The 13,486-nt window shown below is 37.7% G+C and overlaps 1 protein-coding gene across 10 annotated transcripts in view; it reads right to left on the bottom strand.

The window, feature by feature from the left end:
* Positions 1–13,486, bottom strand: part of LOC117369572 (casein kinase I) — a 59,353-nt gene that overhangs the window by 29,508 nt on the left and 16,359 nt on the right. For all 10 annotated transcript variants that reach the window (XM_055221233.1, XM_033964828.2, XM_055221231.1 and 7 more), the window contains exon 3: positions 136–205. In XM_055221233.1, coding sequence (XP_055077208.1) covers positions 136–205 — 70 coding nt within the window. The remainder of the gene's footprint in view (positions 1–135; positions 206–13,486) is intronic.

The raw sequence follows: 13,486 nt of genomic DNA, 5'->3' as shown, positions 1-13,486 counted from the left end.
AATATTAGTTAACAGCCAAAGCAACAGGTCAAATGCTGGATATCGGTATCAACTCAAAAAATATATATCAGATAATCCCTACAATATGACTACAGACTATGCAAGAGTGAATATTCGGCATGAGTAGTGTCTTACCTGAGTTTCCCAGCTGTTTGTAAAATCTATATTCCAAATGGAGCTGTGGTGCCCTCGACTTTATTGGTTCCTGAAAGAGAAAAACAAGATGATAACATTAGAAAAATATGGTAAATGGTCACGTTTTTATATACTTTTCCACCTTCAAGGCACTCAAAGCACTTTACATCAGGGAAACACTCACGCATTCACACACACATTCATACAACAGTGTACTCAGACACCGGAGGCAAGGTGGGTCAGTGGATAAACACTCAACTGAGCTACTGTTTATATAGTTTTGATAAAATACTTTGTTGTAATGTCTCATCTTTAGTTAATAAGATACTGCTACTGCTAATGCTACTATTCATACTACTACTACCACCAAAACAACTAACAGGTGCATATCTGTGCCTGTCCAGCAAACCAACTACTTCAGCTTTATCATGTAAGCCAGAGGTTCCCAAATCTTTTAGGCCAGGACCCTCAAAATAACCATGCAACCAGGCCGGGCCCCCCACCGCCAAATGACATAGATATCTGTAATGATTTCAATTTGCAAAACATTTGAAATCGAGCTAATTTGTATTTCTTTGTATAGTACACATATGTCAAACTCAAGGCCCGTGGGTCAAATTCGGCCCGCCACGTCATTTTATGTGGCCCGTGGCAAAGTAAATTAAAAGGTATGACTGTCTTAAATGTCAGTTTATCTGGAGATACACAGTTAAACAGCCATTTTTTTTCTATCTATACAAATCCGTATGCAATATTTGTAACTTGAATAAGTAATAAATATAGAAACGGTTAATTAACAAGATTAAAACTTAGTAACATTTATCTTACAGTTACATCTGCCCCTTTGAGAGCAACCATTTTGTTGATGTGGCCCTCGGTGAAAATGAGTTTGATACCCCTGGTATACTATATAATTGCATTTTAAACATAACCAACGTTTTGTCTAGCTGTAGATATTAACTTAAACAACTTGGCTCTCAAACAAATCTAGAAAGGTATTATACGATTTAGGAGACATTTTAATCAACTTTGAACGGACTTTAAGCAAAATGTGTTTGTTAGTTAGCCAACAAGGCTCAGGCCAATTTTGTTCCTTTATTTATAAGACAGACAACAGTACAGAGGCTAATGGTGGCTAACAGTGGCTCAGTCAGGCTAATATGAACACATGTGCGATGCTAGTTTTAGATGTTTAATAAGGGTTGCGGATAAGGTTAACTCCACATATACAGCTATTCATTATATCCGTGGCCAAGCTTTGCAAACCTCACATGTGTAATCTGATTAAACCACTTCGCTTGAAAACAAACCCGGGGAGGGCTAAACAAACAGCCACTTAAGGCTAATCTTACTATCTGCACCAGGTCACAAGTGTTGTCAAATGGCTAGTCAATGGCTACCTTTTCATGTTAGTTTGATAGTTCATGTGTAAATTATGCAAAACACAACACAGCAGTAATGAAAAGATATTTTTTTTCATAATTCTATAAATTATTAATTCATTGCTGTTACAACCCAGAGTAAATGTACAGATATCTTCCATGGCATTTGAATTTTCTTATCGTTTCAAGTTGGTAAAGATTTTGAGCCAGATGCCCTTCCAAATAAACTATGATAGACCCTAAAAATTTAATATTTACATATATAATTAACAATCCCATAACAAACCAATGCCAGAAACATAGCCTCAAAAAGAAAGTGTGATGATAAAATAACTGGCTTCATCAGAAAGTTCCAGATTGCAATGTTTTACCATGTTATGTGCAGTGTGTTTTTCGATATAAAATTAGCCAAAAAAACAAAAACAAAAAAATTACAGTAATTACAGTAAAAATAAACTGGGACAGTTCAAATTAAACCAACAATACAACAATTGGCTTCAACAGAAACTTCCATTTTATTGTTTTGTTATGTCATATGCGGCATGTTTTTCAATAACAAATTACACCTATAAAAAAAAAAAAAAACAACAAATTGCGACAGTGAGTACAAAGCTTCGGAGATGTGAGTGTGCAATGTGGGAAGATTCCTGTGATGCAAGAGCGAAACAGTTGAACAGGAGCCAGCAGAGACTGTGGGTGGAAGACTTGTGACCGATCCAGGAGGAGGAGGAGCCCACTCAAAGCTGGAGATGTAAAGAGGCTAAGTACTATGGGCTATCGGTGATATCGGAACAACGTTTTGCCGATATTTGGCACTGTTATTATCCCCAGTGCTGTTCCCAGTTTGTTCTCAGGGCAACAGATTTGAGAGTAAAATATAGCTTATATTTACACAATCGTGCAACAAATGATTTTATACCAAAAATCGAAAAAGCAAAAAGTTAAAGGTTCACTATTTAACTTTTCCATGGAGACGTTATTGCTTGGAATACTCCTCTGTATGGCATTAAACTTGCCTTCATTGAGACAGCAGTTGACACCAGGGCAAGTTACAGGTCAGATCTGAGGAAAGGCGACCCTGCTCACTGTATAACTGCATGTTTTTCAATGGATTTCTTAAGCAATAAAAACTTGTTATTGAATCGATAAGTTAAGTGCCATACAGTGGAACATTCCAAGCAACGCAATAACATCACCATGGAGACAAGTAGGTAGCGAACCCCTCCATCAGAAAAGTTCCATTGTGCATCTTTAGCTTGCGATCTTTACTATAACGCAACGTATATTTGTGGTACTTGCTATCGACTATAAAAGCTTAATATCGGCAAATATCAGTTATTGGCCACAACAGCAAGACAAAGGTCAGATATTGTAAAAAAAAAAAAAAATCCATAATCGACCATTCCATACTGAGCACTGGTCAGGGAAGGTCAATGGAGGAGGAACCGGAAAAAGTACATGTAAAATAAATAATAAAAAGGTGAAACCAGATGGTACTCGGGCGCTGGACCCTTTAAAAGAGCTTAGAATGGGAAACAGAGGCTTATGGCAGCTTTGCGTACTTAAGAGTCATCTCCACTCGGGCAGATGGGCTGTGGAAATGACTAGGCCGGAGCTGCGTGTCTGATGTAACCACTCTGCACCAAACACTGGGGTTTTCTCAGCTTCTTCGCACTTAGCCGCTAACGTCGCACTAGCAAAACCGCTACAGGGAAATGTGTACTGTACTGTACTGTACGCTTGTTTATGTGAGAGCTTGTGGCAGTGGACCAAATGTGACGTGTGGTCTGAAACGAGCATTAGTTTAAAGTTAGAGTTGTATCCTTGGTAGGAGTAAGCCTATGTAAAATGATACCATATATTTACTATTGCGCATTTCTACAGGCCTATAATGACACATTTCCCATGTTTTTTGTAAACAAGCAAAAGAAGAGCTGGTGATTTGAGGCTACAAGTTAAAATGTGCGCTACAATTATAGTATAGTTTAGTAAAACAAAACTCTAGATGCCCTTCCAAGTGGGTTTAAGTCAGGTATAAATCCATCTTACTCAAGAATGCATGAAAAATTAGAGCTAAACTGGTCGAGGTTTGAACTGATTAGCCTCTGGTTGTAAAGCAAACTTACAGCCCACTGCACCACTGAAAACTTTCTAGACAAACTTGCATAGAACAGTTGTAACTCAAAAATGTAATGAATAAATAATCAGTTTTCTGGTGGAAAGCCTGAATTCTTACTGACACCGCTGATATATTTATGTTTTGAAGGGAATGTTCCATTGTCAGGCATAAACCTTATCCACTTCCATATCAACAAGCAGGTGACGTCTTCATGTATTGTTTCTTCCAATAAAAAATCCTGTAAATATATGTGTCATAGATATGTTTATACCATATAGTGAAACATTCCAGGCACAGCAGTAACGTCCATGAGACGAGCGCGTGGCCGAGTGTGATAACTTGTGTTAGTTTCAGTTTGTCAGTTCTTCTGGACGTGTTTAAAATGTGAACTTTTTAAGACATAAATCGCAAATCTAATCACAATCACACAGCAATTATCACAGTATTTTCCCCCAAATCGTTCCGCCCTATACTAAACCTTTAATCCTTTGGCCAATGTTTGATATAAAGTGCTGTGTGAGTGGTCAGCTGCCCCGGACATAGACCGCGACCGCAGAAGGGCCCTCTCCTGTCCGCCCTGCTGGCCTCTCCTCCCCCCCGTCAACCGTTACTACGACGGTACTGACTCCAGGCGTGTATATATCTACACTCATGTCTCCACCAGGCACGGGGGAATAGCCAACATTAACACTGCTGCACTCTGAAAAAGAGGGAGAGTTTCCAACGCGAGCTTGAGGCAGAGGGCCAGGGCAGACAATCGATAAAGTAATAACATCCTGTCTGCTCCCTGCCACTGGTGAAAAGTCCACTACTGTACAACACATCTTAAACGCAGCACAGAGTGAGAGTTAAAACAACACAATGGATTCATCACAGCTAATCATCATTGATATCGTAGTCGAGCAATTTAGCATTCAACCTAGTCTGTGTATACTAGTCCAGATACATCCTACAGAAACATTATTAAGCCTGTAAAATATAATTAAAACAAGAAAATAGATACGTTTTTATTGTAATAATACTAAAAAAAAGACAGTTACACGATGTATGGGGTATTCAAGTCTCAACTCCACTGGCTCCCTGTAAAATACCACATCCAATACAAGGTCCTCCCCATCACCTACAAGTCTCTCCTGGCCCCTCCCCATTTCACTGACCTCCTCCATCAGCACTGTCCCATCTGCCCCCTCAGATCAGCCGACAGCGTCCTCCTCACCCCCTCATCATGACAAAGTACCAGACTATAGGGGACTGAGTCTTCGCTTTCTGGGACTCAGACTCGTTAGAGCTCTTCAAATCGCTACTAAAAACTCATCTGTTCAATCTGGCATTCCCCCCCCATGATTTCCACGGTCGTCTTCTACTGATTTGTTATTGTTTGTAAAGCGTCTTTGAGTGTCCAAAAGATTTATTATTAAGAGTGTGAGACAATGCTTTGGGGTTATGCAAGAGAAAGGTTTAGAACCACTGCTCTAAAACATGGTATGTGTTGAAAGAGAAGAGGTTTAAGTCATATTCATAAAGAAAACAAGTGAATTTTGGTCTGCAGGTATTCATGGGTTTCAGAATGATGAAAAATTAGGACTGTTACCATAGTAATTAACAATTTAAAAACAAATATCCTGTTTTTTAGACGGTGAAAAGCCCTCAAAATGTTGCCTATTACAATAAGTATCTAGTAAAAATCTTGATATTCTACAAATCTTGTGACCAAAATAAAAATAAAACAGCATGTGGATTTTTTTTCTTTTCTGATTGGTAAAGAAGCCTGTGCAGCTAAATAATATTACTTGTAACCGTGGTAACAGGAAACTGCAAGACACTGAGGGGGGACACCACATCAACGTAAGCCAAACCAAAAGTTAGCAACAAATTAAAGGATTCATTCCTTAGTTGCTGGTTAGAGAAGTGACGTCACATAATTAGTGGATAACATACTAAAAACAGAACACCATAAAAAGATTGTAAATGTTCAGAAACCTGAAGCAGCATTATGACGGCAGTGAAACAGGCAGTGAATAATGTGAAACCGAACTTTAATTTTATTTAGGGCCTGTTTATTTCATATATATTTTTACTTTAGATACAGCCCAAGATGATGTTACTTTGCGAGTATGATTATGAAGAACTACTAGTGTACACTGCTTAATACTAAAACTAGTGTCAAACCAAGAATTGAAACAAAATAAAAATCACAAAAGGTGCCTCTTCTTTGTTTCAGAATTGAGTTTGAAATGTTACCATCATGGCAACACTCACAAATCTGAGGCAAAGTGTTTTAAAGGAGCACTGTAACTTTTCAGATGGAGGATCAGCCACCTGATCCTCGTCATGGAGCCGCTATTGCTTGCCTGGAATGTTCCAAAGTATGGCATTAAGCTATCTCCTTTAAAGACAAACAGGTTCCGAGTTACACGTCACATCTGTAGCAAGGTGACCCCACTCACAGTAGGAAAACATGTTCTTCAAGGCAAAAGAACACCTGCAGAGGAATACATCCAAATAAACACGTAATTCAGTTTAATGCCGTATTGTAGAACCTTTCGGGCAAAGCAATAACATGTCCACGGAGAAAAGTTACATGGTGAACCTTTAATATTATTGTCACTTTCATAACTAACTTATATCATACTTGGCTGGGAGGAGATTTATTGTCATTAACTGTTCGGCAGAAGCCAAAATCCTGTCAGTGCAGTGGCCTGGGAGAGCCATTTCAGAGCTGTGTGCCATTTGAAAGATGTCTGAGTGAAAGATGCCACAAATATATGATTATGTCACCAAGGATTAAGCGCCGGGTCTGTTTTACCATGCTACAGCCATAAGGTCGTAGTGTGGAGAGTGCATGCCATCAAAAGTCCTCTACCAGGGATTAACCAACTGTGCATATGAGGTCATGCACACGCCAATCTGGTCCAACATACAAACAACTGTATATGTTCTGCTGGTGCCACTGAAACTGAATTGATCTGAGGGAGAAAGCTGTTACTTGGTGCTAGGGCTGTGCAATTAATCAAATTCTAATTGTGTAATCGTAATTTCCAAAGGTAAGTGGTATGCTTGGTTGTTTTACTGGAGAGGTCTACAGCCAGTCTACAATAATTAATCGTCAGTACTTAAAAGGGCCATATTGCACTATTTTCTGACCTGTTATAATGCTGTATCCCCATCAAAAACATACCCGGACTTGTGTTTTGTTTCATTCACACATTTAAAACACACAAACCCTGTATATATTTAGGCTGAGTTCTTCTCTCAAACAGACCTTGTTCCACCGTGCGATGTCATGTAGTAATGCAGGAAGTGCGCCAGTGCGTTTTTAAACTCAATACACTTTCACTAGAATCATTGAAATAATTTCACCCCTGGAATCGCCACACTTTTCTGAACAAATAGTAAAGGTAGCCGTTAACTTGAAAACCACCACTTGACATGACATCACAACCGCCACATGGTGGAACAGAACATTTTGATCTTTGGAGATATAGACAGACTAATAATGCAGGAATGAAACAAAACAACTCCACGTATGTTTTAGATGAGGTAACAGCATCATGACACGGCTTAAAGCTCACAAGAGTCAAGTTTGCGTAATATAGATTATTTAAAGACATTTTTTTCATGATCGAAATTTCTTCAACTGAGAATCAAGTTTCAATACCAACTTCAAATAGTACCAGGGCAGCAATGTCATGACAAACCTTCAATGTCAAATAAAACCCTGTATTATAAAACTTGTTGTGGAAAAAGTTTAGGCGTGTTGTTATCAGGTATGACTAAGCAAAGTGGTGCAAACTGTTCCTTTTTAAGCCAGGGCCGATCGCATTACATAATCGTCTGGTGGTAATAATTTAGGAAGTACAAGATGACCAAGCTGCAGCAAAGTCTTATTTCTGACACTATATTTAGGGATGGCCCACTTTGTTCAAGAGCAGTGCTTATGAAATAATCACCCATCCCTGTGACAGATGATGACTTAATATTAATGAACTATAGGCTCGATTTAGAAGCAAGATTTTGTTTTAACCAGTGAAGAGTCAAATACTGGTTATGCAGCTCTGGAATTTCCCATTGTGCCCTAAATTACAAATAAAAAAAATCCCTTGTTCAGCCTACTTGTATTATAAAATTGGTAAAATGTTAACCTGCCACTAGCATTTGCCTTTGACTGGACAGAATAGTTAAAGGGACTGTATCCAATACCCTTTATCCCTCATATAAAATGTGTTTTACCCCAGTACAGCTAGATTATAAAAGCAGTTCTTTGGGTCAAACTGTGCAAACTCATCGTAGTGAATAATTAGGATGGTAGAAATAATGAGGGATAAGAGTTTAGTTCATTTTAAACTGTTTGTGCTAGTTTGTTTTTCAAGTTTTTAAGGTCTGATTCACACCTGAAAGTCTGCACTAAGGTCTGGACTTAAAACTTCCAAAGTGTTTTATTATTTTGTTCGTTCTTTCACACTACCTCCCTCAAATCCGAACTATCGGACTTTCCCTGGTGTTGTCTCTACTGTCGTCAGGGCAACGTGTACAGAGGGCATTTCTCAGTTTTGGTGGCTCTGGGAAGGAGAATAACTTAACCGACATTGATTGCGGGCACATTTGATGATTTTACGTGAAATAAGGCTCATCTTTAACTCAAACAAGCAGCAGACTTTTTTGCAGAGGGGATTGCAGTTAGCCTGACTTTCTAATTTGACACTTGATGAAACCAAGCAATATGTGCAGCTCCCCGTTGTGTAAACTTTACTGTAGTTTATAATGACTGTAGGCTCGTCTCTCTCTTTTCCCTTCAAGCTCGGGCTCTGTCTTCCTCACATTCACTCATCTGTGCTCGATCGAACGCATGTCACTTCCTGGATTTGGTCCAAAAGGAGCAGCTGTTTGGTCCAGGCCATGGTCCACGGGAGCATTCACACCTGGAGTTTGGACCGAATCAAATGGGAAAGTCCAAAAGTCGGCTGTACAATTCAGGTAAAACAACTTAAGAACAGATTGAAATGGTTGGTTTGGCAGAAAATTCGGAACCCAGGATCCCAAGTACAAGTATGCAAGTATACAAGGACTCATTAAGTTCACCGAAGCCAGTTAATCCACTAATATCCCTGATAGCAGTTTGTCGCCTGCACAGAAGCTAACTTTACCGTGATGTGTGTGGGACGTCCGGACACAGACTCAGCTTATGCATCGGGCCTGAAATAGACAGTGACCTTTGCCTGACTCGGAGTAAAACATTTCAATATACATGTGGCAGTGTGAGTCATCCCCCAGGATCTAACAGTGTCCCGTCTGTACCAACGGGCTAACCGCACTTTCTGCTGAGCTAAGCGAATCAGGCTGTAAGACTAGAAGTAAAGCTGAAAGATTAATCGCACATAATCGGACATAATCATTTTTTTTATCCATGCCTTACCAATTTAAATACTTGGCTTAAAGTTGCTAGCTTGTTAAGGCAGTTGGCTGGAGAAAGGCTAGCTTGTCAGGATAAATACTAGCTTGTTTCTGCGCTAGTGGGAGAACTCAAAGCCTAAAAAAGTATTAAACAAACTTGTAATATACCATTTCAAACAAGGGATAAAGTAATATTTCTATGTACATTTGAGGTTCATTTAAGTCTATCGTCAACTGATCTTTTGTGCGATATTTTAGCCTGAACCAAGGCCTGTTTCAGATTATTATAACTGATTATTGAATATTATTATAATATTTTCACCATAATATTGTCTGAATATCGTCATTAAACATCACCTCCAACATTTTGTCTTTATTTAACAACACATTTTCTTAAACTTTAAAATTTTATTCCATTACTGAGTATTTATCTTTTATCTGTACAGAGTAATATTGACTACTATGATATATTTTTACATTTAAACATTTTGGTAAACATTAAAATGATTTGCCTTCACTGTGACATACTGGGAATTGCTGGACAATCCATGGGTTTAAGAAGGATGAAAAACTGCACTGTTGCCATAGTATATAACAATTTATGTCACCAATAAACAGGAAGCTGAAACTTCTGAATACACCAGTAATTCCAAACCAAAAGACATTTACAGTGCCGCTCCTTTATAATGGGAAGTTAAGTTTGTGTTGGGGACAGCGGAGGAGGAGCAGTCAGGGCTGGTAAGAGAACAGCTGGCCAGCGTCCAAGCCCTATCCTGTTACAGCTCAGATTTAACAAACGCAATGGAGCCTTCAACGGCCTCTCAAACGGATATAATTGACGACTCGGTGCTTAAAACCGTATCGTCAGCTCAAATGGGAATATTTTGAGAACATTTTTTTGTAAACCAGAGGAGAGGCAATTAAAGAATGTGACGCATGCCCTCTCAACGGTGATGATTCAGAGTATGAATTCATTTGAATGGAAGAAATGACAAAGCAAACTTGGATCGCATGAATTGCTACTGAATTTTATAATGGGTGTCATAGCAAATGAATCACAGTTTGTCAAAACTACGTAAAACAATACTCTTACGCCTTCTCTGTGTTATTATTATTATGCTGTAGTTCTACTTTGAGAAGTTGTATGGTGTCAAAGGAATCAAAACCCAGATACTGATTGATCAATACTAAAACTAGTAAAGAAATTTTATAGTAAATTTAAACAGTTTAATGCTTTAAAAAATGACACATAAGTAGGACAATATTGGTTGGTTCTTAGGCCTGTCACAATACTATGTTTTGAAGTTTGATACAACACTACAGACAATGATTTAACAGATTTAAACCACAAAAACTATAATAAATGTACAATATTGTTAAAAAATCATGAGCTGCAATAAATAAACAGCAGAATGAAACACTGTAGTACTTAGTTTGCATCTGTAATGAGTCATAGAAGTGATTAATTCAACCTTTTATGGCTTAAATCTTGTCATCTAGCCAAAAAAACCTTGTGATAAATATAGACACCCAAAAATATTGTTCCAACTTTCATATAATGAATGAGAAGTTGAAATAGTGATTATCATGACAGGCCTAAATGTTCCTGAACAGTTGTAGAAAGGTCTTGGTCAATATTAGAACTCGTACTTCATAAAACATTTTAGTGTTGTCATGATACTAAAATTTTAACGACTTCGATACTCTACCGATTTTGATACCCAAAAGATTTCAAAAGCTCTTTTTTAAACAATATTGTCATTTTTATTACTAAATAAAAGGTTGTTCATTGTTCCATGTGGTCTTACACAACTCAAGACAAAACTGCTCAAGAAACATCCAACTTGATCGAGTTTGTGATTATTTTCAGTATCGAAACCTACCTTTTAGTATTGATTAGTATCTGATTTCCGATACTATTGACAACCCAAATACAATTAAAAAGTACTATTATTTTCTAGAATAAATTGTCTAAATAAAAGTTGTGGTATTAAAATTGCTATGGAGTATCAAAGCCTTTTTAGAAAAAAAACAAAACACTAAACACTTAACCGAGTATAATGTTGATACATTTTAACTCCAAGCCTTTTATATTCTTTTTTTTTAAATATCAAAAAGTACTGCTTGCCAGTTGCCAGATAGTATATAACGCTATCATAAGCGCTTCCATAACTTGTGCATAGTCATGGGAAGTTCCCTCAAAACCCAAGAGGCAGGTTTTTTCTTTGTTGATGAACAGAGGACGAGGCGTGGCTGCTACAATGTGCGGTATTGTACTTCACCATTTGTTTTACTTTGAGACAGTAGAAATAATGCACTCACTGGTAGAGGAGCTACGGGAGATTAGCCACATGGACCAAAAAGGTGAGGCAAAATAAAGGTAGTTGACCAAGTTATGCAAGATCTCAAAGGGATTGTAAACAAAACAGCCAATTTTCAAGCATAAATCAATATAAGCGTGAAAAATTATTTCAAACTGTTTGCCGTGGTCCAAAGCTATTCCTCAGTTTCCTAATGCGTTCCTAGCCTAATTATTCACCGCAATGAGTTTAAATGCACTTTTCACAACTTTAAGAGACCAGAGAGGAGTTTTTGTAGTAACAGTAATGAACAACTAGCATGCTAACATCACTTCCTGGCTCAAGGATTAGAAAAATACCTTACAAATTAGATGTAGACAACACACAGCGGCCTCGTTTTGATCCTAAGAGCTGCTTTAGAATGTAACTGTGCAAGGGCAAGACAAATTTGACTTTATTATTACATACAACAACAAAAAATAAATGTGCACACAATTTTAAAACTAACTGATAAGAAAAGGAATCAAAAGGTGATCAAAAACTAAACAACAATTGGTCAAATGTATCTCGTTATTTAAGCTGGGAAAGTTTAAATGGTTTACTTTAAATATACAGTTGTGATAATAGAATACAAAATGTTTGATATTCCTGACCTGTCACGGATCTATGAATAATCTAGAGGACGGTGAAGTGTGAAAGCGGCTGAGAGTGAAACAGGATCTGCTCCTCATGCTTCAGTGAGAACAGACAGAGGCAGGCCTGGACACTGCTCCCTCAGGACTGCTGCTCTGGGGCACATGTGAGGCTCAAACCACTGTCCATTACAACACTGGGTTAAAACACAACAACTAGGGCTGCAAGATTAAACGGAATCAGATCAAAAACGCAATTTGAGTGGACGATCACAACAAAATAGTCAAAATAGTCTTATTCTGCAAGAAAACTGCTAACCCTGTTGTTTAGATCTGTACAAACAGGTCACGATGGTACGAGGGTCATTCAATAAATAAGGTGAATTTTTAGGTATAAGGACTTTTAATACAGATAGAAGCTTACTTTTTTTTTTTTTTTTTGTTTTACTTGTTTTTCAGATGGATTTAATTTCTTTTGCAGATTAAAAAAAAACTTTGGTCATCTTTGTTAATCGCGAAAACTCTCAAACAAAAAGCATGCTCCAGGATTGAACAGCGGTCAGTTATCAAGTTTTTGGTTGCTGAAGGGTGCAAACCCATTGAACTTTATAGGAGAATGTCAACTGTCTGTGGTGCCACATGTTTCAGCCAAAAAATGTCTACAAGTGGGCTAAATTGTTTAAAGAAGGACGAAGCAGTGTTGAGGATGAAGGCAGGCCTGGGAAGCCTACAGAAGTGAGGTCTCCCGAGGTGATCGAACCATACACATGGTACCGAAAAATTCACCTTATTTATTGAATGACCCTCGTACATTTTGAAGGGCGATATATTTCTGAAGTAAATACAGACGATAAACCTCCTTCCTTCCTTAAAAGTATTCTTAATGTACAATATTGTTAGAAAAGCATGAGCTGCAATAAATGACAGAATATAACACTTAAAGTAGACATTTTGAACATGCAGTCATAGAAGTTCATAACTCTCAAAAGCTCTGTTATCTTACTACCAAAAAAAACAAAAAACTACTGGTACAAAGGGAAAGTATCGACGCTATAAATATCGACCCCCCAAAAAATTATTGTTCCATCTGTCATGTCCTGAACGATAACTCGATATAGTATTTATATTTTCAACAGGTCTACTTGTATTAGTTTGTCAGTTCATATTTTGTTTTTTTTTGTCCATTTTTCACGTTTCAGGACACATCGAAAATGAACTTTGAACAGAATCTTATTAAAACATAAACCTCAAATCGAATCGCAAGCGCAACGCTTGTCATAAAAATCGGATTTAGTCATTATTTCCAAATTGTACTGCCCTGTCAACACTATCATTTATGTGACCAAATCAGTATTCATCAAGGCAATGCATCATACAGAAGAAACAGCCTGGTTTAATCTGTTTCATAAGATATTAATAGCGAATAAATACAAGAAAAAGCTGTAGGGAATCCAAATAGTCATTCTTGAGTCATTCTAAATCTCTCAAAATGGTTTGGATCACACAAAAACTACTACATAAACAGTA

Source organism: Periophthalmus magnuspinnatus, chromosome 4 (genome assembly GCF_009829125.3).
Source record: "Periophthalmus magnuspinnatus isolate fPerMag1 chromosome 4, fPerMag1.2.pri, whole genome shotgun sequence".
In the NCBI taxonomy this organism is placed as follows: domain Eukaryota; kingdom Metazoa; phylum Chordata; class Actinopteri; order Gobiiformes; family Gobiidae; genus Periophthalmus; species Periophthalmus magnuspinnatus.
Note: the sequence above shows the minus strand (reverse complement) of the source record. Positions and strands in the feature narration are given on the sequence as shown.